This window comes from Pseudopipra pipra, chromosome 16 (genome assembly GCF_036250125.1).
Source record: "Pseudopipra pipra isolate bDixPip1 chromosome 16, bDixPip1.hap1, whole genome shotgun sequence".
Lineage (NCBI taxonomy): Eukaryota > Metazoa > Chordata > Aves > Passeriformes > Pipridae > Pseudopipra > Pseudopipra pipra.
This window is the reverse complement of record NC_087564.1, coordinates 7,861,170-7,888,024: the sequence shown is the minus strand read 5'-3', so window position 1 is coordinate 7,888,024 and position 26,855 is coordinate 7,861,170. Positions and strand designations below refer to the sequence as shown.

General features: G+C 40.8%; 1 protein-coding gene across 1 annotated transcript; it reads right to left on the bottom strand.

The window, feature by feature from the left end:
* Positions 1-846: 846 nt before the first annotated feature.
* Positions 847-26,299, bottom strand: LOC135423071 (BOS complex subunit NOMO1). The gene is made up of 31 exons (XM_064672901.1): positions 26,081-26,299; positions 25,732-25,821; positions 24,423-24,468; positions 23,888-23,988; positions 23,658-23,764; positions 23,400-23,472; positions 22,733-22,885; positions 21,444-21,581; positions 20,825-20,914; positions 20,099-20,204; positions 19,528-19,678; positions 18,871-19,048; positions 17,981-18,122; positions 17,019-17,150; positions 16,109-16,245; positions 15,745-15,832; positions 15,220-15,283; positions 13,970-14,065; positions 12,729-12,938; positions 12,343-12,425; positions 11,203-11,362; positions 10,953-11,079; positions 10,181-10,294; positions 9,417-9,544; positions 8,680-8,821; positions 7,775-7,858; positions 6,198-6,308; positions 4,765-4,866; positions 4,422-4,541; positions 3,368-3,460; positions 847-2,486 (listed from the first exon to the last, which is right to left on the bottom strand). The coding sequence occupies exons 1-31, from the start codon at positions 26,210-26,212 to the stop codon at positions 2,355-2,357; spliced, it is 3,630 nt and encodes a 1,209-aa protein (XP_064528971.1). The 5' UTR covers positions 26,213-26,299; the 3' UTR covers positions 847-2,354.
* Between the last annotated feature and the right edge of the window lie 556 nt (positions 26,300-26,855).

Sequence of the window (26,855 nt, the reverse complement as noted above, 5' to 3'; positions counted from 1 at the left end):
TTTATCCAGAGGGCCTTACTCTAATTTCCCACAGAATTCAGCCATTTGCCCATATTTAGCTCACCAACAGAAGATTAATCATTTTTTCACTATTGTGCCTGCAAAAAAAGACCAGTAAACACTGAGCCTTGAAAGTTTTCCAGTAAGAGTCAATATATTAGAAAAGTTAGTCCCATCCTGCATTTATTCTCTGTATTAACATAAATTAAAGATGCAACAAGCAGCTTTAACTGACATTTTCAACAGGAAATATCAAAAAGACCAGTCCAACTCACTTCCTGCACGTGGCTCTGGGGATTTCACAGACCACACCCATTGTTCTGCTTGTGCCTGTGTTATCTGATCACTGGTTTCTGTACATATTTGGGGATATTGATTTCTTGGCATTTAGTTCTGCTTTAGAAAATCATCTCACGCTTTAGTTTTCCCTGTGTTCTCAAAGAGCACCATGACTTCTCTGCCAAGTGGGAAACTTCAAGCTATAGTTTCTGTTAGGAATAAACACTTCAAAAGCAGAATAAACCTCAAAACATGGGACTGGAAGCAAGTAGGCCACGGGTGTGCTGCAGAAGGCAAAAAAATTACAATTTTGAGAAGAGATGCTGGGCAAATCCTAGCTTTAGAAGCAAGCATTAAATTAGCAAGAATTAATACTTTTATCTTTTCTTTTTTTTTGTTTTCTTTTTATTAACAGCATTTTCAATGCTTAAGGTCAATCATCAGCAAGTCTCACAGTTCAAAGATCAGAATACCTGGTACTCTTTCAAGGCACATGGACATGTGCATTTCTTCCTCATACATTCCCCCAGAGCAGCAGTAGCTTTTTTAAAATTCACCAGCTAAAGATGTATTGAAAATGTACAATTTATTATAATTCTTACAACACCTTGTTTTTTTCCCCATATATTTCATCACAGCAATATAAAATTCCAGGTCATTAAATAGAGAGCATGATAATTTATTAGAGCTGCATCTCAAACTCTATACATACACACTTTTTCAACACTCTTCATTCTTATTATGATCTTGACAAAATTTCCCTCTGAGAAACTGGAAGGATCACCGAATGAAATTTTAATTATTTAGGCCCAAACTATTGCAAAGTGCCAACAAAACGAGCATAAAACCTTCAGCATCCAAATTTCTAAGAATGGTAGGGTTTGTAAGCTTAAATATTTAAATGTAAAGGGACTTTATTTCAAGTACTGTAAAAGAGAAACATTGCCACTTACTGGCAGTACCAATGTCTTTGCAATATTTGTAGGCATTTATGTACATCTTTCAAATGCTCTGTTAACCTTTATAGTATTTGTCAATAAAAAGCCCCATTAATATTTAAACTGTGTATGTCCAACTACCCACTTCAAGCAACAATCAAAAGATAGCCTGTAAGAAGCAGTTATGTATTACAGACTACATTGTTGGGACTGTACACATTGGAGATTTCAAAAAGCTCACATTTCTCATAGTAAAAAAAAAACCCAAAAGGCAAAAAAAGGTAAAAAAAGATAAAAATAAATCAGTCATGAATTGGCAAAAAGGCTGTGCATGGCCTGGGCAGGAGGTGTGACCATCATGGGCAAATGGGTATCACCAACACCACAGTACAACTTTGGAAGGAACAGTGTAGCCAGCTGGAGCCACCTCAGGAATACCAGAGGTCTAAAAAGAGATCACACTGAAACTGAAATTTAAACACTGCTTCTGCAACAGGATCATCAGAACTTACCTGATCATTAACAACTAACCTTACCTGACATGGAGAATTTGTCTTCATTGGGCAAAAACTTAATCAAAGATAACAATCACTGGACAAGAACTGAAATCACAGCTGTGCAGATGACACTCTTCAGTCAAGCTGCTGAACTGGAAGTGACAATGACATAATTCACCAGTCCAGCTACGTCCCCTGAAACTTTGTTTCGAGCACCACTGATTCAGTAGAATCCCTACGTGCTGCTTCTGTAAAGTGGGTATTTCAAAAGGTAAGGAAAAATAATCCCAAAATCTAGAGACTGAAATCAAGTAGTCTACTACCATTGCTTTTATAAATCATTAATGAGGACAGTATGACCTGTTCCACTGAAAAAATAAAGCATTAATTGTCTTCAAGTATGGGAGATGCACTCACAGTTACAGCAGAGGCATTCATTTCATCACTTTACAACATGGAAATCTATAGACTCCATAGAAAATTTACAACCAAAATGGAGCTAGTGTGACAAACGGCGCTCATGTAGCAAAAACGAAAATGTCAAGTCTGCAAGTTCAACAAAAAAAACGTATTTTAGTGGCTTTGCTCCCTCAGGCTCCAGTTTGACAGAGCACCACCTCATACAATCATTCCTTTCACCTCACGTCCGTCTTGTCTTCTGTTTTTTCGTCTGTCTCTTGGCATCCTCCGAGCCACCAGTGTCAGAACCTGCCTGGCCAAGAGCACGGACTCCCTGCAGTCGAGTTGTCAGCTGGAGCAATAAGGGAATAAGCTGGGGGGAAAAAAAAGGGCAGTGAGTTGTGATTACAGTGGTATGTAAGGTCTGAACAATAATGTTCTTTAGAACATTTGTGCAGTCCCTCACAAACAGAATCTATTGCATAAATGGCACATCTACTAAGATATTGGAATAAGGCAGCAAATCTTGGGGAGGAATTAAAACCAAACTTCTGGGAATTCCTGATAATTCAAACCTGAAGTGATTGTCAGTCACCTTTTTTCCTGAAGTCATCTAGCCAAGAACAGTAGTTTGAGTCCTGAGTCTAGAAATTACTGCTATTTTCAGTGGAGACAGTTCCAGTGGCACTGTAGAAAAACCTGGCAAATCTAATGTTGAGTGCTCTCTTACCCATGTTTGAGAGGAAATCAAACTGCACAGACACATCAGAAAAGACTAGAAGAGCACAGCTTGTTAACAAAGAGGGGGTTATATAGCAGGTATTTGTATTCCTCTTCAGAGCTTTGGACTAGGGAGGGTGTAAAGCTAAAGAGACCAGACTCAAGGACTTGCAAGATTTTTTCCGGTCTGATCATTCCTGAAGCCAATAAAATAATTATTATTTTCATTTCTATTATCACGGAGTCTGGTTATCTGAATTTGAATAATGCTGTATTTTTTCTCAGATCCACCAAATGAGAAGCCAAAATTCAGCCACAGCACCGGAACTCAGCTTCACACTAAGTTTTTTTAAAGGAAAGTATTTGTCCAAAACACAGCTATGTTGTGACTTTTCTTAAAACAAGTCACAAAAGGTGACTGTCACTGCTTCTCTTTTTGGATAAAACCCCAACAAACCCCCACTTAACAGAGTACAACATATTCACTCATAGGACAAGAGTATTTGCATAAGAGCAAAAAAGCCCATGCTCTACCTTATCATGGTTGTAACCAGCCAACAACAGGAGCAGTGTCAGTGGTAATGCAATATAAGATCCTTGGGCAATGTCTTGTTCAGGCAGCTTTCTCTGAAAACAGAGCAGACCACGGATTTTATTTTTGTTTTAAACAGTCGACTGTGAAATCCCTCAGCTCGAAGCAACATCAGCAATAGGATCTCCAGCCCATCCCATCTGACTTGCTTCCAAGTGCTGCTTCAAGATTTACTTTACCTTCCCCTTCAAAGCAAGTCCTCTGGATGAGATTCACTCATGTACTACCTTCTTCCTAGGGTTTGCTGTTTTGTAAAGCTAATTCACTGATGGTCAGTCTCCACAGTCAGCCTGGTGTGCTTTGATTTACCTGTCACCTGCTGCCCAAACCTCTATGATCCCAAGGATACCACTACAGCAACCATACTAGCACAAAACTTTCAGGCACATCTGCATCCTTCATTTCTAACTCCTGTTTCATGTTTCCCTCATGTTCCACTGGCATCTGAACATGCAGCAAAGAAGAAGAGAAACAGATCATTCAAGTGTTACAGAATGAACACCTCACTAAATTGACTGTCCTGTTCAGAACACACCTTCTCTCTCTCAAGCAACAAATTTCCTCTGATGCTGGTTTGAAACCCCTCTGTTTTACCCTCTACCTCAGCTCCAATAACTAAAGCTCTCCTTTCGGCCTTGTGACACTTCTTTCATATACACAAGTCTTTAAAGGGATTCGGACAACAATCCTTATCTTTCTCCTTCACTCTCCAGTTACTGCAACCTTTCAGTGAGTGTCACAGCTACAACCCTTCCTGACCTCCTTACCTGACCTCCTCACCTGCTCCTTACCTGGTAACATGCCAGGTTACCAGGTAACATCCCTGTCAGAGGCCTTAAATGTGGCCAAATCCAAATTCATTGTCACTTTTTAATGCCCCTCATAAACCTCTTTATATTTACACTTATAGAAAGTTTGGCCAAGAGCACAAAATATATGCAGGCTGTACCACTAGATATTGCTCCCAAGGTGAACACTGAAGCATTTTGTACTTACAGTGGGACTGAAAACCAGTGTAATGTGTTTGTGATATCCAATGGCAGTGAAAGAAACTTGAGGCAGGGTGTAGTCATACTGTGATTTAGACAATGTAGAATCCAGGAGCACCACGTAATTCTGTGGATAAAAAAAAAAATACACTCAGGCTGCAGCATCGGGAGCAGTCTGAGACAAAAATCACATTTAAAGGCAAAAGTCAGTTAAACAGGATTCAAATCTTCCAAGACATGGGGTAGCCCAGCAAGAATACAGCCCTGCAGGCACACCAGAAATAACACTTCATGGTCCTTAGGGAAAAAACCTGAAATGAGCTAAGCTAATTTTCCAGCAGTGTTCTTACCTCTCCATCTCGGAGCAGTGGTGGGAAATGGAAAAACAAGGATAGGCCTAAGTTGACTGTATGAATTGGGTTGTCAAGGTTTTCACTTTTGTAGAGCTTCACCTGTAAGTGAAAGAAGAAAGCACAAACCAGATACTTCTGAGCCTGCACCACAATAGATAACTTAGACATCCCACATCTTCAGGGATAAAAGCACTTCAAAATTCATCACGTGTTTATGTAAACAGAAAGCTGTCAAGTAGGACACCTGGAAATGTTCTAATCTGGGATGTAAAAAGTCACAGAAACAGTCTTTTTATAGAACTTGAAATATTTAGGAACAACTGATGTCTGACATTTTCACATATCTAGTGTGATATGAAAAGTAGTCTGTGCTGTGCATCACAAAACCGCTCAACTTGTGTCTGTCTCAGATCTCAGCACACAAAAATTTCTGCTTTGAAAGGCAGGGTGATGATAAGGACCCACCAACAGCACACGTGCATTTATGTGCAACACAAGATCCCACCTAATATTGAACAGGCACAGGCTTGGATAACTTACATATAATCAAATTCTGACATCAATTCCTACTGCCTTAAGACTGAACTGCAAGGGTCTAAATTTCCCCAGAAATATGGGAAACATGCTCAGGGGCTCTTCAGTAAGGTGATACATTTTCCCTTCACACCTGCTCTAAGTGTTGGATCCTTTGGATGTCTCCCAAAAAACCCAACAGCTTAGCAATGAGATCTTGGCAGGTGAGATGCATAACAGACTAGTCTGAAAGAAATCTAGGCACTGCATTTATATTTGTAGGTAACATTTCAAGGAGCTTTTAAACACGAGAAATGATACTATAACTCCTACCCCACTAACAGCTCTTGCAGACACTTCCAGCATTTACACCCTGAGCCAAAAGGATCACAGGTGTTTAGCAATTTTTTTGGATCCCAGTACAGTCCTTTGAATTTTGGAAATTTCAGCTTTACTATTGGTCTCATACTGTCTTTTATAACTATACTTTTAAATTCACATGTCCTATGGTATTACTGCATTCATTTGGCACCTTCTTGCTATCAGACATGCAGGTCAAAAATTCCAGGTGTTTCAGGAATTAGTACAGTTCTCTGATACAAAGGACTCATTTCACCCTTGGTGTTTTGATACCTCTACAGACAGACCATCCCTCATCAGGAAGCAGATCCCAAAATTTGCGGCCAACCAAGTATTTCTCAAACATATTCCCATTAAAAATGGAAATATTAAAGCAAAGCAGTCAGGAACACTGCTATTCTATCTGGAATTCAAAATTCACCATCATTAAAATATTAGTTCTAATTTGAATTAAATGTGTTCTATGGCCACTGAACAATTTCCAGTGATCCTGCAAAAACACCCAATGTGAAAGCAGTAACAAGTACACTTGGCAGAGATGAAAGGCTTGAACTTACACATAATGTGGAGAGATATTCAGAAGATGTAATTACATTTCCACTTAAATCAAATTGATTAATTTGCCGGAATGCTATAATATTTACATCATCAATGTCACTGTTCCCAACCTGCAATGTAAAAAACAGTCATGTTTTCACCAACAGAGGAACAGTTAACAGAGGACAGTAACACACCTGTCAACACAACACAAATATTGCTTATCATTTTAAATCAAAAGTGAATTTTGTTCTATAGGAACCACATGGAAACTTGAAGGCTTTCCAATTGCAAGTTCTTGTCCTCCAGAGTGCACAGCTTCCAATTGCAGACATTATCAGCACAAGGCTCATGGCATCAAACTAAACTAAAAATGGAAGTATCAAAGGCACACACTATTCTGGAAGAGGCTGAGGTACACACAGAACTGCCTGATCTCAGAACATTGGTCTCAGTATTTTGCATCTGTGCTGAGAGATGCATATTACTGTGCTAGGATGTTTATTCACTTGATTAATGAGGAATATGCTCATATCATAATATAACCTACTTCAAAAATACATAACTTTATATTCTTCAAGTGTTTAAAACACAAAACATTTGTGTTTCTAAACTTTAACTCTGATCAGATCAAAATAAGGAAAGACATTTACTCAAACAATAACTATAGTAACAGACAGCTTATGGTTAGGTCAGGGGCCACAGTCTGGTGCCACTGAGGCTGAACATTTTTCCTGCAGGTGTCTCAAACACTTCCCCCTCCAGGAGACAATGGCAGGCTTGCCAGGGTAGGATTAGCAAAGGCTACTGTGAAGAGCTGTCACTTGAAGCACAGAACCTTCATCTTCTGGAATGTGGGTATCCATTCTCTTCCCCTTCTGAACCAGCAAGGACTCTTAGCAAGAAGACACTAAGGACTTGAAAGATTTTTGCCCTTCTGTTTTGCTGCAAAGGAGGGCACTCTGATCAGGCAGGCATCTGAACTCAAAAAATGACTGAAAAGCTCTGGACAACTAACAAGGCTAATTAACCTTTGTTGGATGTCAAGAGATAAGTGCAAGGCAGCTAATCTGGATCTGTAAGGATGGAGGAATATTTAACAAGATTCCATCAGTTTTCAGTTCAAAGGTATTATTAATTTTATAAAGACTTGCTAGTCTGAATGACAATTTCACCCACACCAAGACTGCAGGATTTCGACCAAATAAAACGTAAAAATGTATCAATCTGTAACTAAATACAAAGATAGGATAATATGGCAATTTATGACATCCTCAAGTCAACTACTGCTTTGTTCCACGTCATAAAGAAATGTTGAAAGGTATTCTATACATTTATTCTCTTGTTTCTGGATGTATAGTTTTTATGATTGTGAAAGAATCCCTTTCACTTGTTTACTGTTTGGGCTTTATCTCACTTTTTATTTTGAGCTATGGTGCTGAAACACAATATGGGGCCCATATTTAGGGAGCTAACTTGCTGAAAGGCACTTGTCTAAACAGAATGCATTCACTACATTGCTGCTGACAGAACAGGCATAATGCCTAGACAGATGCATTTCATATTTAAGTGATGCTACCAAAAAAAAAAAAATTACCTCAATGGCCCGATGCTGTGGTAAAGCTCTTTCAATGTGATCGTTGCCTTCAGCTTTGAGTTGGACATGATACACACAACCAGGCTAAAAGCAACATTCAGATGATAAATCCCAACACTGAATAATACATACTTTAATTTTAGACAGCAGTAACAGAATTTTCTAACATTCCATTTAAGATACACAACCCCAACAGATTTAACTCTGTGCAGTTAAAGTTTTCTTAATCCCAAATAGAAAATTTAACTCAATAGCACTATTAGGGGTGTTTACTGTCAGCAAATAAGAAAGGGCTATCACAGGACTTGCACTGGTTTGTTACATCACAGTATTAAAAGAAATCAGCTTCTGTGAAGTGTTTTAGTTAAAAAGAAAACACATAAACAGGATTAAAACCTGCTTCCTGCTTCAGCAAATTGCTTATTCCATACATAATGGTCCTGTAAATTCAGCTTCCATATTTCCTGCAGAACAGCTTCCTTCACATACATGCTGTGCAATTAACATCATACACACACCCAACACCCTGCTAAAAATAGGCTGGCAGCATTTTCACAAGGGAAACTAAATGCTTCCCCAAATTCTTCTGCCTAATAAAATTCCCTGCTCTATCACCTGAACACCTGTCAGACACACTCAGTACTGACCAGGGGCTCAGGTCATGTCTCATGAACTGCTCAGTGTTTGTGGAAGGCCACCACAGTTTGCTGCCATTATGTTCCACAGACTTACACAAGTTTTTCCCCCTTTTACTAGACTGAATGTTCTCTACATGACACTGTTTCCTCACACACGAAGACTCAAGGGAATCTGAGCTAGCAAATGTGATGGGAAAACAGAAATCAGTAACTAATTAACAGAACACATTTTATCAAGTAAAGGACAGAGAGTGTTCTAATCCTTACCCGAAGGCCACGTAGCCTGAATTTGCCCTCTTCATCTGTTATCGTGTCTTCTCCATAGATGCTACAATCCTTCTGTCCCACAGCTTCCACTGAGACTCCCTGCTCAGGCTCTCCATTTAAAGAAGAAACTGTGCCATAACAGCTAGAGGTATAAAGAGAACCAGTTGCTACAGATGTGCAGACAATGTTTCAATGCACATTTGAAAGACATTTTACAGTTATAACTGATGGGAAAAGTGCTTAATGTTTTTAGCATAGCACAGAGAGGAAAAGGGGAATTCATAATGTGTATGTAAAACAGTTTAAATCATTAGAATTCACTGCAGTTCAGAGCACAACTTCAGGAATCCAAATTCCCTAACTTCCATGAACAGCAACTCTTTCTTACCCCTGAGGGTAAGGAAAGGGAGGATCTGGAAGTCAGATATTCGAACTGGTCTACCCTACCTAGAATAGTCCTCTCCCCTCCCACTGGATGCAGCACAAGCCACTGACACAGTGCTTTCACAGCAATATTTCTCTCTGTAGCCCTGCCAGCTGGGCTTAGCTATATACCCACATCCATGAAAAAAGGCTAATAAAAGTACTTATCCACAGCATAATAAAGTAAAACTGTGCCTTTGAAAGTCTCCTCCAAACCTGCAGAACAGAGGTGTGCTACAAAAAACCCACACATTTGGCATAATCCCTCCTGATACAGCCCGTAGCATTTTGCATGGCATTCCAGCTCTACTGACCTGTAAGCTGTTCTGTACCCAGTTATCCGAATTTTAAGATTTTGTCCTTCCTGCACTTCAATCATTTGTGATGACGGTTCAAAGCGAAATTCTTTCATCATGGGTTTAAAATAATACTGCCCTGGGCTCTGCAAAGAGGCACAAAACAAGCTGTTTACTCACAGTGATGCAAAATTTCACCAACTCCAAACAAACAGGCTTTGCAAGAGTTCTCTGTTCCAATCACAGGTTAAACTGGTTGTAAAATGTGAGCACTGAAAAGCAGGGAGCACATTGGACAATAAACCAATGGAACTCCACCAGGTGACAAAGTCTGAAGAGAGAAAGGAAACTACAGCCCTAAAACCTTATCACAAGGCCTCAAGGACAGGAAAGTGACCACTAAAGAAGGATGTCTGCAAGGAAACTGTTCAGGCATGTCTACACACATATACAGATCAATAATCTAATTAGATTTCCTTGCTCTAAAGACTCTCAAATGATCATCAACATGGCTTGCTTCATGTTTACAGACTGCAAATTAGTAACTGAGATCAATCAACATCATCTGCTACCTCTTGGGGAGAAATCTCTTGCCATGTTAGATTTCACATCTTTCACTTGCTAAGATTTCAAGTGCTGTCCACTCTCAGGGATCTACATCTCCATTGTGGTCTCAAAGGAGACCTGCCACTCAGGAGAGTTGATAGCATCTGTACCTGGGAGGGCAAAGTAGCACAGCATCACATGTGCAGCCACATCCAGAAGAATCAATTCCAACTTACCAGATTGGAAAAAGTCAGCATGCCATTGTCCTGGGTAAGGAGGTTGGACCGAAATACCCCTCCACTGAGAGACAAGAGAACTCCAGCGAGAGCCTGGTCATCCTCTGATTTGATCTGGTTTTGCAAAATCAGTAATGGTAAGTGTAAGCGAGGGTTGCTTTAGGAAGAAGGGTTCAATTCAGAAGCTCCTTGCAGCGTGCACAGATGGGTTGGCTCTGAGCACTCAGCTGCAGGCAGAACTAACATCTGCAGTCCATCCCCTCTGGCCAGACCACAGGGCTGCAGAACCTTCTGCTCTCAACACCTGGGCACTCACAGCCATGGCACACACCGTGTGCCACCACAGCAGTCATTCTCTGTCACTTCAGAGAACATTCCAAGGGGCCAGAACAAAGTACCCCAAAGACTGGAACCAGGCAGTAGCTGGACCAGACTGTATATGAAAACATCACCTTGAGGGATAAAAGTCATTAAAAGAAGGTGGTCCAATTCTACAAAAGCAAATAAAGCCAGTCTTTTGGACTGCAGGCTCTAACTTTCACTCTATAAGCCTTGAAAATTATCTTCCACATGGCAAGTCATAGTCTACAACTGAGCTCATCCACTGAGACTTGTTTCCCCATGACAAAAATTATTATCCCAATAAAAATAAATTATCCCCAAATCCCACGCCCCTTTGTCTTTGGTTGGAAGACATGGGTTAACTTCCTTGCCTGTCCAGCTCTAACTGCACACACTATTCATTCAGAACCCAAAGTGTTTAGCACATTACCTCAAAGGTCACCCCAGCAAGAGCAAAAGCTTTGAAGTCTCCAACTGTTCCTTCTACTGCAGTCAAAACAAAACCTTCCTTCTGAGCAGTAACTGTATATTCCAAGTCACTGTGGAGTGGCCCAACACTTCATATAAAGGGAAAGGAGAACTTGCTTTAAAAAAACACTTGCATATCACATACATGTTGTCAAGTTATCACTGTGTTTTAACTAAAGAATCCAAAAGATCAAAAGAAATCTGTTATTTACCTGTAGGCACCTTTGTCATCGGTGAAAACTGTGATGAGTGGGGAAGTTGCCCCCTTTTCACTAATGACAATCTCAACACCTTCCAACTCAGGATGAATTCGCCCTTCCAGAAATAAGCCTGCTTTTCCATGAATCTCTATCAGCTTTCCGGGACAACTCTCTTGGTCGGTGCAAAGGGGATTTAAGACAAACAAGAAAGTCAAAACCACACACTGGCTTACAGCAGGAGTTTAACTACTTCCAAAGTGATCAGCTGATGTCCTTTTACCTTAGGATAAGAGAGCAACCCACATAATTAAACGACCTCTCAACATGTCTTAAAACATCTAAACATTGCCAAAATCAGTAACAAAACAGTTTCAAAGCTATAAGCACACCTCCAAAATAAACCTTCTGGATTTCCTAAGTGGTTGGAGGATTCATTAAGTTACATATACTGCAGCCACATGGAGATGATGGCAATATTTCCTTCTAGAAAACATTACACTGAACTTTGACCACATTCTTTGACTTAAAATGTAGGTCAGCAGGTGTCATGTTTAATGACATTAATTAAAATTTCATTTCCCCCCCCTCCAATGTATTTAGAATGTGCAAAGAGTCACATTGAAAGAGGCACCAAACATTTCCTAGTGATCTCAAACAAAGTGTGTCCACTTAGGAATCTGAGGGCAAGGTGGACACTGACTTAACAAGTAGCATCAATCAACTGATGATAACTGACAATTCTGAAGTTCACTTTTTTTGGTAAATACTTTTACTGGCTAAAAAAATGCAACAGAAACCTGAATTCGGAAACAAACTCAAAATACAAACACCGTTTTGCACAACTATTTTTCTAGATGACAGTAATATAAACAATTCTCCAAATCTGGTGTAATATCCAAAAACCTAACCTTTCCTCTTGTGCCAGGTGGTTTTTCAGCACTTGGAAGCATATTCTGCTGATAAAAACTATACTTGCACCCTCTGTCAAACAGCCATGCTTCCGAACTCCAGAATGAAATTGGCCCAAAGAAATAGCTGCAACTGAAACTTTTCTAACATTACCTTTGAAGAGTTATCCATATGTTTATCTATAAGGATACATTTCTGCCTTAAAAATCTACTCCTTTCAAAGTACAAATTATTTATATTTACCTCCACTAACAAATGCTTCCACATAAGGTGGGTAAAAAAGCAGCTCTTTTGAAGATGGTGTCACAGTAATTTTCTCTCCAGACCTGTAAAACACAAATAAGATATAACTGGAAGAAAACCAAATTAGTAGCTCTCATGTGTAACAGAGTATGGCACATTGACCCAAGAATCCATCTAAATACTGCAAGAAAAAAGTATCAACAACAGGCTAAGCAAAATCCTTGCTATGCAGTACTAATTTCCATTTAGCTGACAGTCAGCAAGAAGAGGCACAGGTAGCTATAGAGTAGCTCTTTCCTATATGGAATTATATCACTATTCTGTTTAGTAAAAACACCAGACAATAGCACAAAAAATACAGCTTGTTCATTGGGGCTTGGTATTACCTTGCCCAGTATGAAAATTCATATAAGAAGGGTCCTTGGAGCTCCTCCACCATTTCTTGCACTGGGGGCTTTGTTCCTTCCTCCTCTTGCCCCTTCTTTTCTCTCTCCTGTCGACGGCTCTCAATCTCTGCCAGCTGCTGCTCCCGCCGTAATTCCTGTAGGGATTTCAGGGGCCCTAAAACTAAGGCAGGTTCACTGTCAATGGATGACCTGAAAACATGGAGGAGAAAACAAAATCATCTCCTTCCATATGGAGGGATAAGAGCTTGTATCTGTCAATTACTGCCTTTATACCACAGCAGAAGAGTCCCAGGATATTTTTTAAACCCATTTTTTTTGTGCTGTTTATTCCAAGCATAAGTAAAACCTTTAACCCTTATATCAATCTTACTACAAGAAACGGTCATTCATAGGGGCTACAGGTAACCTACCTACTTACAGCCCTCACAAATCCTGCACCAGCACACAATAACCATTCTGCTGTCTCAATGTTTCCTTTCCAGGTGCTGAGGTTGCCCTGCAGTTGCAGTGATAGGTTCATTAAACACAGAGAACTCAAGGCAATACTCTGCAGGTAATGTTCTCTGAAAAGAGGTTTTCTACACTCAAAAAAGTTTGAGAACCCATAGTCTAGAACAAGTAGCCATCAGCAGAGCATTAATAAAACACTCATCATTATCAGACACTTCCAGGCAGATTTGGCACCTCATACAATTAAAGCTGTTAGCAAATCAGTGCTCCCTAGTGAGCTGTCTGTTCAGCTAAGCACAAATTGGTGCATTAGTGTGTAATCACTCTGCATGGTTTTCCTTTTATAACCCTCTTCACACCAGCAACAATGCTCTAAAGCAGCAGATTCTCATTCTGAGGAAACAAAAAAGGAAAAAAATAGATACCAGAGCTAAAAAGCTCAGACCTAAGCTAAAACAATACCCTCTAAATTCTGAAATGTCAGTTCATTAAAGTGTATAAAAACTCAGAAAATCATTCCTTTTTACCATGACATACAAGTAGTGAGGGGCTATATTAGAATGAAGAGACAATGTTCAAATTGAGGGCTGGAAATTATTCAACTATCTCGAACTCAAAGCACATCTCAGCATAAAAGCCTCTTGCAGTCTAGACTTGGACAACATCCCCTTAGAAAGCAGACACTGCAGTATTAAAACTGAAGTAAAGCTTTATGAGAGCCATGTCTTTTTCTTCCACTTTTTATAGGCCCAAGATTTCTTTGCTCTTACTTAATGGTAATAGTCACATCCATCAGTTTATCAGTTACAATCGTGCCAAGGACATGGTGTCGGACTGCAGTGAGCGTCAGTATGCTGGGAGAGGACCTGTAAATCAAAGGAACAAAGAGATGAATTCAAGGTCCCCCTCCTAAATAACCAAATCTTACTTAGCAGAGTTTGTGGTCCCACCCAAAAGGACTGAAATGCTTTATAAAAGACAATATAGAAATGACACAGCAAAGTGCAGTGCTGAGATGATCACATATAGGAAAGGGAGCGTTTTCCAGCTCTAAACCCCAAACCTTGCACGACACTGGTCAAACCAATTCCTTCCTTTGTGCCTCCTGCTTCCTCTCAAGCCAAAGCTGCTTTGATTGATTTCATATGTGCAATCCCTTTACACAGAAGGACACTCAGAAGTTTGTCATATTAGACACAGATCACCAAGATGCCTCAAGTCTAATGGTGCTTTGCTGCCAAGAGAAGGTTTCTAATTCTATCCATTCAATCACCTTGTGCCAGCTCATGTTTAGTATACCTCTCTTTTAAGTACTTTTAATTCACTAACACAACAGAAGATAATCAGATTTTAATGCTGAATTTGTTTTCTGCCACATTCATGAATGAGAAGTGGCCTGAGAGCAGAAATCCTCTTTGTTCCTTGTAAGCAAAGCACCATTAAGCACATCACCAGACCACATTCTATAAATAACTAATAAAACTTGGCTGAGTTAGGAAGATCAGCACTCTTTAGCACTCTTTACTTGTGATTAGAGTGAATATTTCCTCAGCTTGCAAAAAGTGGGGTAAGTAGAATCAAATCACCAGAGATTTGGCACTAGTGATGTGCAGCGGTGGTCTAAGCCTCTAATTAAACTTACTGTCCTATCTTTTGCATTTCAGCTCTCAGAAGTGATCAACAGTTTTCACTGAAATAACTCTCCTTTGTTACAAAGAAAACCCAACACTAGACAGAAGGCTGACAAAAATATTCATTTAAAGAGAGAAAAGCATCTTTAAAGCCTATCATTAGTTGATCTTGGGGGTTTTTTAAGATAGAAAGGGCAAGTTGATTTTGGGGTTTTTTTAAAACAGAAAGGGCAAGAGAACACATTTGATACAACTTGCTAAAGCTTCCCTCTATTGGACAGTCCTAGCAACACATCCTGAACTGCTGAAAGCAAGCAGCTGCAGCAGAAGGCAGCTTTATGAAAAAGCATGCTGAGAGGCATAAGATCATAAACAGATTACACTCTTACGTGTCATAAGTGTAATACTCGTGTTCAAACTGGTGGCAGGAACGTGGGGTCACTTCATAAACACCTGTAAACATTAAGCCAAAGAATGATCTGCTGAAAAAATTCAAGCTTACTATGTTGGTTGAATTCTCAAGATCAATGAGACCAGAGGTACAGAAACACCTATAAAATTCGACTATGTGAGTATTGCCTTTCACAGAGACACTTTCTGATGTGACTGGCAAACAGAACCCATACAAATGAGATAATTTTGAGGTGATCTTCATTCATCATAGATTAAGGTGCATCACCAAGAAAAAAACAGTAATATTTTACTTCTGGGATCTCAATTTAGGTGAAGGACTAAATAGCAGGAGAAATGGAGAATTCTAAAAACCTAGAATAGGCTTTCTATATACAAATATAAATAAGACAATGCCTTTCAGAAACCTCAGAAACTACAACAGAATTTTTTTTTTAAATTCCCCGCAGTATTAGCTGACTAGTTCTTTTTCATTTTTTAAACTAACATTTTAGAGCTGTTACCTGGCTTTGAAAGACAGAATCTATTCACTCCTTTGGACAGGTTATAAACACCAACATTCTCTGGTCCATTTCCATCCTGATAAAATTCCTGTGAAGCCATAGCACAATTCATTATTAGTAACTACCAAACAAAAAATGAAAACAGTATTTGCCTAAAAATACACTAATGCATCTCTTTTATAGCAGCTAATATCACAAGACCATTTTACTAAATCTAAGAGATAAATTTTAAAGCACTCTAAATGTCAATGCTGCTGTGCTGTATGATCCTCTAGAGGCATGAGAAAGCCTTGATTCCAAGCATAATCCAAACTACCTGCACAAGGTCATTAAAAAAATACAAGGATGTTTGTTTCCTACATACCAGTGTGATTGCATGAGAAAGAGAACACCTCAGCATATATCCAGTCTGCCTGAATTCTACTCCTGACACATCTTCCTCCATGACTTCCAGTTCCAAAGACTTATTCTTCCAGCACCAGTCTTCATGTACAATGCTTACTAGAATACATGCCACACAAAGCATTTTAGTGATGTAAAACTGTGTAAGTAAGGGCAAGTTTTGTGGTATAAAAAGCTTGTGCCACTCTAACTTCCCTGACAATAATCTTTAAAGCCAGATATACAATGACATTGCAATAACAGACCTGGCTCACAGCACTGCAGCGTCACCAGGAATGCTGCACATTTCCTATCAGAAAAGCTATTCTATAAAAAGGAATAATGAAGCCTGGTCACCCTGGAAGGCTCCTCAATGTGCAATACTGTTGTGACAGCCAAAGCAACCTAGAGGACATCACAACCTAACCCAATTTAACCCAGTGGAAAGACATTCCATTTCCTGTATAGAGAGCAATCTTTATATATTTCTAGACCTTTCCCTGGAAAACAGTTTTCATAGGCCAAAGTAAGCTGGTCAAAAGACATACTGCTACTAGGAGCAGTGCTCTGGAAGCAGCAGAACTAGGGTGTGCCCCTGTTCTGAGGCTTGGGACAAGCCAGTTCATGATAAAGCCCATCTTCCTCACACCAGCCATGCAGACCAAAAAAACTCTGGGGAGCAGTCACCTTTAAGCTGACACAGGGTTTTAAACATACAAGACTAAGAAAACCTGATGCACTGTTATATAGCATTTTTCCAAATTCTCTCAAGTTTCACAGCTAGTTCAATGCTGGGCATAGTGCAAAGAGTATTGATAATAACAGAAGTGTTCAGATTAAGTCAGAAATTTAGCTATTAAGGTACCACTCTAAGCAGTTCCCCATGATCCTACCTTTGTATTTGCCTGGGAGCACATTCTCAAAGGTGAAGGACACTGAGTCCCTGTTCCCTGAGAGCTGCAGGGTGCGTTTCTCCCCTTGCCGGCTCACGGACTGTAATGTCACCATCAGGTCACCACACAAGTCTGTGAAGGGAAGAGCAGAACATGAGGATGTTTCCAACTAAAACTCTACTCCTATTTCCTAGGCACATGTTTATCAGGGTTATTATGCATTCTGCACAACTTTTCAGACTGTTAATCATATTCCTTTATCTAATGGCAAGTAAAAACCTGAGGCCAACATTAAATCACCTCGCTCTCCAAAGACTACAGGGCCCACTAAACACCTGAGAGACAGAACATGAAGTGCAGAGAGGATTTAGAGAGGAAAAAGGAAGGCAAAAATGACAAAAGTCAGGCTCCAATCATCATCTGTTGAAATCATTGAGTAATCAAGGAAAATAGCAGGAGAGAGGAACCTCAGACTAAAATAAAGACAAAAAGCCTATAAAAGAGAACAAAGATTGAAAGCTTCTGTGAGCAGCTTGAGCATCTATTCTGGAGTTTTTACATGCACTGCTTTTTTTTTAAAGATCTTTTTCACCTCCAGTACTTCTCTGACTGATGTACAGTACCCCTAGTGTCAGTCAGGAGCATTTCCTTCCAAAATCTACCCATCTTCTGCAGAAGGAAAACAGGTCAGAATTCCTTCCTGAGAAAGGAATATTTGCTCATCCCTAGCAAGTACTAAAAATGGGTACATGACTTTACTCCAAATTTTATTAAGACGCCTCACTAGGCCATAACATTGACCAAAAAAAAGAGCTGCTTTATCTATGAGTTGGAAGTTAAAATTACTTACCTGCTGATGGGGCTAACCACAGCAAGTGTCTTGATCTGACCTGTACCCATTCACATGTGCCGTGCTAAAGTTCTCCATTCCCATTGACACCTCACTTTCAATATGGGCTTACCTAAACAAGAGATCTTCCCTGAGACAGATGCCAAAAACTGAGAGAAGGTCACATCCATTATTGGTCTGTCTGTAACAGTAACAGGGAACATTTTGGGTTTCAAAGCCAATCCTGCTCTGGTCTCAGCCTCTGGAATAATCACCTGTAGAGTATATGACAACAAAACATCACCAGCTTTCAGATACTAGTCCAAATACACCCACTCTGCTGTCCTCAATCCATTTATCAGAAATTGGAAAATGGAAATTTACTGTAAACCCCAGGCAAAGCAAAGCCAGCCTCTCAAACATGCTTTTCAAAATCCTGTATTAAAAATCCTCCAAAGAACTGCAATAAAACTGAGCTACAAATCCTCCAAAGAGCTGTTTCAAAAGTCTGAGTGACTTCCACTCCAGGGTGTGCTGCAGCTTCTACATGAGGCTATGTCTCTGTCTGAGTTAGAGGCCTTATAACCACCCACTTGCTCATCTTTCAGCCTCAGCTATCTGCCACAATGCAAAATCTATGGGAGTTCTGCTACAGGTTCTGCTGTGACCTGTCATCCCAGGAATCATTCAGGCACCTGAGAAAGGGACATATTACAGATTTGACTCAGGAGATAATAAGAAGTGATCTAAGGGACATCACGACTAAGATGAGAGAGAAAAAAGAACTTACAACCCAAATGGCCTGATCTCCTTTTAAAAAGTATAAAGGACAAAGAGCATGGGAATCTCAGCTTGTTAAGGAAACAAAAAAAGCAAATAACTGTCACTGTTTAAACAGTGCAAACAGGAGAAAAGGACTAGAAAAATCTAAATTCAGCTTTTCAAACTTTAAAAATTAAATGTTTAAAATCTTTTAAAAAACCGTGATAGTCCCACAATGAAGAAATGAAAGCTCATTCTTACCTGAACATTGTATGTACCCGATTTTGCCTTAAAACAAAATGCTCCATGAGGGTCAGTTTCTGTTGTAACTAGTGCTGCTTTGTCTTTCTCTTCAGGTATCATGGTTACCTTGTATTTACTAATCTGCTTGACTGTGTCAGGGAAACGAGTTACTGAGATTCGGCCACACACACTGAATCTGTCAAATAAATACCAGTCATCAGAACCAATATTTGACAAAAATCCTAAAAAAATATTTGTTTTAAAACTTCCTTAAAAAGTGAACCTCACTATGTTAAGGTAATAACACTTGAATTGGAACGGATTTCTCCTGAAACAGTGTTCCTTTCAGAGATGCTACAAGCAAACACAGTGGAGCAAGTGCACTCCTGTACAATTAACACATCTTTTCTTTTAGGAAGTCACCATGATGTTATGTTACGTTTTTGCAACTTGCTTCACTCTTCCTCGCCACCACTTCAAGCACCTTAAACTATTACTGAGCAAAACACTGTGGACAAAGCATTACCCTGCACTCATGCTGTTCTATCTACCTTGAATTTCTTGAGCAGTATTTCATTCCTGACAGCAGCACACAAGCCTGGGCATGGCATGGGAAAGGACCAGCCATATTTCAAGGCCTTATCCACACATTTTCAGCACATCACCAGTACTTACCCTGTTGCAATGATGTTTGCCAGCTGAGGTGTATTTGGGGCGATCTTCACAGTAATAGTATCAAAAAACAGGTGTTCTTTCTTGGCATGAATTGTGTAAGTACCTGTTGTTATGTTCTCAAGGCGGAAAGAGCCATCAGCTTTTGTTTTCACTGCAACAAATAACAGGAAGAGTTAAAAAGCAGAGCATGTGTTGACTGTCTATCCTTATGTATCAACAGATCCAGAGGGCATGCGCTGCTTTAGACTATTTTAAATTTATATTGCACAACAAGGAAATGACATTATGCTTTTTTACTAGATCAACCTTCGTTTCTGTATTTCATAGTACAATTTGGCACATGGTTGAAAGAAATTAAGATATTTTCAACAGCACAACAAATGAACACCTAACACTCTCACCTAAACCAGAAAATGCAAATCAACTGCATGAAAACCACTTAATTATTTAAAACACATTGCAACAAAAGTAGTGTATTATCCTGAAGGTTTAATTCCATATCATACACTAGTCCTGTACTTGAGCTTATAAAAGCTTCCCTGTAGCAACAAAGATCAGAAGCACTGCATACCTTTAATCTGATTGTTCAGAGTCACAGTGGCATCAGCAACTCCTTCTCCTTCAGGACCATTCAACACCCTGCCTGTGACAGAGAAACCCATCACATGGAAAACAGGCTGAAATGGGAAACAGTTAACATTAGTCCTTACTCAGGAAATGCAAACACACAGCAATCAACACCAACTGTTATCTCCCCATACACACATAAAGGAAATTTATTTCTAGCTCTAGGAAAAGAATGCACCAGAATAATCAGAATGAAAGTACATATTGATCTCCACACATCCTGTTCCCCTAAGTACAAAACACACATTCTCAATTTATCTGCCTCAGTAGAGTTCAGAAGGGCCCAATAACAGATCATTTTGCCATTACACGAGGCACTCTGCAAACCATAAAAACCCACAGGCCCTTCTCCAGAGATGTGACAATCTGAATGAGAAAATTTAAGCAACCTCAAAGATTACTGCCTGGTTGCAACGTGGACATGAAAGGGAGCATAGCAGACAGTTTTCCCCTATTTTGTTTCTTCCTAGTAAAAAGAAGCCAAGTATAGAAACACAGCACAATACTGGATATTGTCTTGTACCTGCTGTGCAAGGGGGGTATGTATAAACAAGCATCTTCAACTTCTAACAAAGAAGTTTTTCTACAATACACCTGCTTTCTGCTAAAATCAGTGATTCTTTTACAGGAATGAGTGGCACAAAAAGACTATTTCCTCTGCAGGCCTTACCTCAATCTGTAAACTGTCATGTTCCACAAGGAAGTCCAATCTAGACGGGGCAACATCAAAGGTGATTCTCTCTCCCCTGTAGAATGGTATCTGAAAGAAGACACATTGCTTTGACCCCTAAGAAGCTGTGATGACAGAATGATTTTCCTTTACCATTTTCTATGCCCTCATTACCATCGGACACCTCTATGAACGGTCCAGTGAGCTGCAAAACTCCTAGAAAAAATGACTCAGAGGGATGGAGACACAAATATCAGTAATATTTCAAGACTGATGGAAACCATGAGATTATCAGAAGAGATGGAAAAGTAACCCTCTACTCAGAGGGTTGGATGTGCAAGAGCTTACAGACAGGAGACTATATGATTGCTACAAGGACTAAAGGAATGAGAGAAGCTTGGATCCCATTTCTAGAGCTAAAGACTGAGAATGCAGGACCATCACTCTAGACAGTGCACAGAGAACCATGCTCCCACACCACCCAGACATAAGAAAGGGAATGGGAAAATAAGAAAACAGAGAGCTTAAAGGAGAGGAGGTGGCAGTAACACATTCTAGTTTAGAAAATGAAAGTTAACAACCCACTGAATAGACAACCAATTAATTTCTAGTTACTTACCACAGTGTACTTCCCACTTGGTAGAGAAAGAAAGCTGAAAGATCCATCTTCTTTAGATACAACATTGCACAAATAGGATAAAGACTCATCTCTTGACTGGAATCCATCCACGGGAGAAATATTGCAGCCCACAACATCCTGTGGTAATAAATGCAATACAATCCTTTTTCTCAAGTCAAAACAGAGAAGACAATTTGGGGGGTATGTAGGAGGGTTCGAAATACTAAACTATAAATGATGGCAAGTATAAAACCAATTTAGAGGCAAAGTTTGATAACACGACTTAAAATTCATGTACAGGTAGAAGAGGCAAAACCAGCCAATACTGAACTTCGTGGTAACAAGAACAGAAAACTGGGAAATTCAACATTCCCAAAGTTCACTGCAAGACTTAACATTAACTGACTTCAGTTCTGTGGACAAGGTTAACATTACAAAACAGAGCTCCAAAGAACAAATCACAATACATGACAAATGTTTCACACTCATTTCATAACACGCTCATAACGTGGCAATAGAAGCCATCGAACTTTGTCTTCCTATCAAGAGGACAAAGAGCAATTAAGACCTCATGCTGAAGAAAAATTACAGCTACTGTACAGTGAATTTCAGGATTTGTCTGGTAACACCTTGTGCAGGATGCTGGTCTTCTACCATGGAGAAGTATCATTCTCATGAGGGAATACGTTTACTAACCAATATTTAATGTGCAAAAAGGTGTAATATTGGAAAAATAATATCTTAAAACTGTAACCCTGAACCTTGCTGACCCACAGGGAATATACATATCGATAACATGCTGTGGAACATACTATATTTTGCACTTGTTGCCTGCTTCAGTTCAGGTCTTAGTGTTCTATGCCCCTGAACAGCCTGATTGTTGAGGAATCCAGCTGTGTGAAAACAATAATAAAGAGGTCAAAAGAGTCGATATTAAAAGAATCTTCTAATTTCTTGTGTCCAAAAAAAACATGTAGACCTTAAGCCTCAATTTTGCCAACATTTAAAAGATGGTTATTGTGTTACACATCTGAGTAGTTCCATGGAGGTCAGAAGAAACTTGGCATGTATACAGATATTGTACTAAAAGGGTCTTGTTGGGGGAAAAGATAAAAAACATGCAAAAAAACCCAAACACAAAAATACAGCTTGAGGGGCTGTACAGTTTATGTTTTCTATAAGCCAAGCTCAGTGAAGGACAGAGATGAGTATGAGGGCAATATGAATCTAGAAGCTATTTAGCTGCTTCTTATCTGTGTCCATATTAAAAGGTACTGACAGACCATTACCTCCTTAGCAACCGAAGAAGAGAAAAGCAGAAACATGACCCCTTTCATGGGTTCTCCATCGCTCCTCACAGCCCCAGACACATTGTAGCCTGCAACAATCAGGGGGCTGGCAGCATAAGCATTGGAACTCGTCACCCGGACCACTGTCTTTGCCTGAAAAACAGAAACATACAGGCATTAGATCTCACAGCACCTAAATAACAATCAGACCCTGTGTATTCAACAACAGAAATAGAGCCCAGGGCAGCAGTACTCAAAGAGTGTCCACAGGCTACTCAAAACACAAAGACAGTAAAGCAAAGACACTTCGCAAAATGGTATTTTTCCCGCTTTACTGATTCAGGAAATGGTCTGGATCTCAGAGTTCCTCAGGAAGTAAGCAGTTTGAGAGGAAAGGATTAGAGCATCTGCTACAATATTCAAGCTCTTGCAAAATGTACAGGATCAGAAGACAGAAAGCAAGAACTCATTTCCCAGTCCTACCCTGGCTGGCTTCACTACCTCCAACCTGGGTCTGCACAGGGCAGTTTCTTGACTACCTGAGTTAAATGTATGAAAACTCCATTGACCTTGTCCACTCACAAAAACCCTTCCTCACACTAATTGATCAGGACAAGCAGATCCACCCTCCCTAAACAGGCAAACCAGAACTTTTGTAGGCTCTAACCTCTTTCAACATCCAGGTGGGATGCGATGCAAATATTTCATATTCGCCAGGAAGCACTTTAAAGAAAGCAAACCTGCAAGGCAAGAAAGGGGTTATGTCTCTTCAGAAACAGTCACAAATGTTTGTTTACAGAAAAACAATTCAGACACATATTAGAAAAAGTATTTCGGAACTATTACAATCCCACTTGTTGTGGCAGAATTGAAAGAATCTTGTGTAAATGAACAGACTAATTAAGTATGCACCACCCACACTCACTTTCCTCCAGGTTGTGTAATAGTTGCTTGTATGTTTATGTCACTGCCAGCATTTCTCAGTGCAACCTGAACTCCAGCAGGACCTAATGTCTGACCTTTGCTGAGAACCTGTCAAAATAAAAAGAAACAAGAGTATAAATGGAAAAAAAACCTTGTAGAGCTGAAGCAGAATGTTTTTTACGAAAGCTGAATTAGTGCAAGATGGAATAAATAAAGATAATGGAGTCTAACCTTTCCATTCACAGAAAACCCTGTGAACACGAAGTTAATATCACCTCCCTTTGTGCAAATGTCATTAATGCCATCCACATGGATGTCTACGCTGGTTGGTTCTGGAACAGAAAAACGATGAAACAGCATGGTAGTTAGTGAGAAAGCAATCATGAAGAAATTCTGCTTTAGCTTTACAAAACTGTCACAGAAATGTATTAGTCCAAGCATGCAAGTGTTGCTCTGGGAGTCTTGCCCCAGCAAAGTTTAAACATCTCCAAATCCCGAGACTGAAAATCCTCTTTCCCCCCTCCCGCTGCAGCCATTTCTGTCAAAAACACACATTCCTTCAAATCAGTTCAAGGGTTACTTCGTCAGTGTCTACCATATAGCTCTATTTTCCCCGGTACAGTAAGTGCATTTCAGTTATTGAAACCACACAGTATGGCTCATCTGTTCTGAAAAGCGCTTGATTTTCTCTGCCAACTGCAAGTCAGAGATGAGTCCCCCATTGCAGATACACTGTCCTATTGAAAGAAGACAAATAAGCACTTACCGAAACTCCACCCTAGGGGAGGCTCAATTTTAAGAATGAAATCCCCCTAAAAAATAAAAAGCAATAACTGTCTTCTTTGATCTAAATTCAATTTAGCTAAATTACGAAAAAAAAAAAAGTTATAACACAAGCATCACGCTGCAGAGAGGAACACAAAACTCAAGTGTACCATTCTCCTTCCCTCTTACTTCAGATACTCTGTTCAAAGAAGCAGCAAAATCTACCCAGACAGCCCGGGATGCTGGGCTCACATCCAGCCAGCTAAGAGCAAAAATTAAGTATCACTGTGTTTATACCACTTCAAGAACAAACCTGGCTCACATTCAAGCAGCTCAGTGCTAGAAAGTGCTCAAGTCTACCTCTACCTGCCCCAACAGATGGGTTCTAAATTAGCCTTTAGTATTTCCACTAGGAGATCCAACTCAACCATTCTGCCCAAACATGAGACAACAAAACTTCAATCCTATTAAAAGCTCTGCTCCAAAAGGCTATTAATCTGCACAGGGATCCTCCTTATAGTGGCCACCAAACGTGTTCTGCCACATATATTCTGAAGTTCAGAATGGAAAGGTTCAAAGGCCTAAGAATGAAACCACTGAGATCAGAAAGCATCTTACATTCTTAGATTGGGAAGGGAAGGAATTATTTGGAGGTTGAGCTAGATGATCCTTAAAGATCCCTTCCAAACCAAACCATTCTATGATTCTACTTCTGATCCCTACGTTAACCAGCTCTTTAAAAGAGCAAACCACTTCGACTGTCTGAGGGCAGCGTGTAATTAATCTGAATGTAAACATCTTTCCAGTCTAATACACATTAGACTTCTGATTCATTCTGAGCTTCCCGTACCATTATTTCCTTAAGACACTTCTAATACCTGCAGTTAGTAATTCAAGTTATTTTCAATTCAGTCGTATCAAAACACCTTCTCATACACATCTCTTTCCATTTCTATAGGCAGAAAACAGAAAGCTTTAGCTGTACTCTGTAGTAACCTGTACTGTTTGTACAGCTGCAGCACACAGCTGTTGGCAGTAACTACGGCTCCCAGTGCTGCAGTCATTCCAATAAACAGCACAAATGCAACACCACAGCTACAGCTACCAGGCTTTTCTCAGCATAACTAGCACTGAGAAATAAAGTAGTTGCCTTACAGAAAGAAACACTGAAAGTTTGGTCCAAACCACACTAAATTATGTCCTGATTCGAAGGTTTCACGGGAAGGGTGTTGTTCTGAGGTTTATCCCGGTGGTAGGTGGGGAGGCGGGGGCAGCACAGAGGGGACAGCGCAGGTGGTGCAGCGTCTTACCTTGTCATAGAGGGGAATCATGAAATACCCGTTGTTCGGAGCACAGTCTGTCTGGTATTTCAGAGTACCGTGTTTTGTATATAACTTAATCTAAAAGAAGCAAACACAACAAGGGTGCTTTAAAACAAGGCTAGGAAGGTTGGAACCAGGCACTGTCTAACCAGGTGCTCTCACAGAGCAGCACCCGCCGTGCCCGGGGGCAGCAGGACGAGCTTCACGGCGAGCCCGGGCCCGAGGGAAGGAGACCCGCAGTCCCACCGGCCCCAGCCCGCAGCACCGGCACCGTGCCCGCGGCCCGGGCGGGAGCGCTCGGGGGGGCCCGGGGGCAGCCGGGGCCGGCGGCGCCCACCTCGATCAGCGAGTAGTTGATCTCCACGTCGGACTTGACGAAGCCGCCGCAGCCCACGACGATGTCCTCGGAGCCCCGCGCCAGGGCGCAGCACAGCGCGCAGAGCAGCGCGGCCGCGGCCCGGCCCCGCATGGCCCCGAAGCTCCGCCGGCGCCTCACGGGCACCGCCAGCCCCGGCACCGCCAGCCCCGGCCCCGCCGCCGGCCCCTCCCGGCACCGCCGCCCTGAGTCAGCGCCGCGCGGCCGGAAGGGCCGGAAGGGCCGCGGAAGTTCCCGCGGGGACGCCCCCTGCCGGCCCGGAGGGCTGCGGCCGCTCCCGGGGCCGCTCCCCAGGGATGCCCCGCTGGACATCCCCCAGCCCCATCCCACTGCCGGGGATGGCGTCGGGATGGATTATCTGTGCCCCAGGCTGAATCTTCGCACGTTTTGTAAACGTAACTGATGTCGTCAGGTAACTTCTACGAAAGGAATTGGTGTCTTCGAGCAGAATTTTCTCACGTTTTGTGAACACAGCTGAAGTCAGATAAGTGCTGAAACAGAAGATGCTTAATAAAGAACTTCGCGTTTCAAGCATTGCGCGAGATTACGTCACACGAATAAATATGCATTGTGTAGGCGGAGAATATTTATTAGGCGGGTTCGTGTAATGTAAATTTTACGGTACAAAAGATGTAATTTTTTTTTTACCGCTTGGCGCGCTTGATTTGCGCGAACCTCCACCCTGCGCAGAATAAACAACGTCTCTTCTCCAAACCAGACCCTGTGTGCTTACAGA

Excerpts from the sequence above, each read along its gene's own strand:
- LOC135423071 (XM_064672901.1), bottom strand. The coding sequence starts at position 26,212 with ATGCGGGGCCGGGCCGCGGCCGCGCTGCTCTGCGCGCTGTGCTGCGCC. Across the intron at positions 15,833-16,108 it reads TTTCTCATGCAATCACACTG|GAATTTTATCAGGATGGAAA; the intron begins GTATGTAGGAAA and ends ATGGCTTCACAG. Across the intron at positions 14,066-15,219 it reads GAGTATTACACTTATGACAC|GTCCTCTCCCAGCATACTGA; the intron begins GTAAGAGTGTAA and ends TTTGATTTACAG.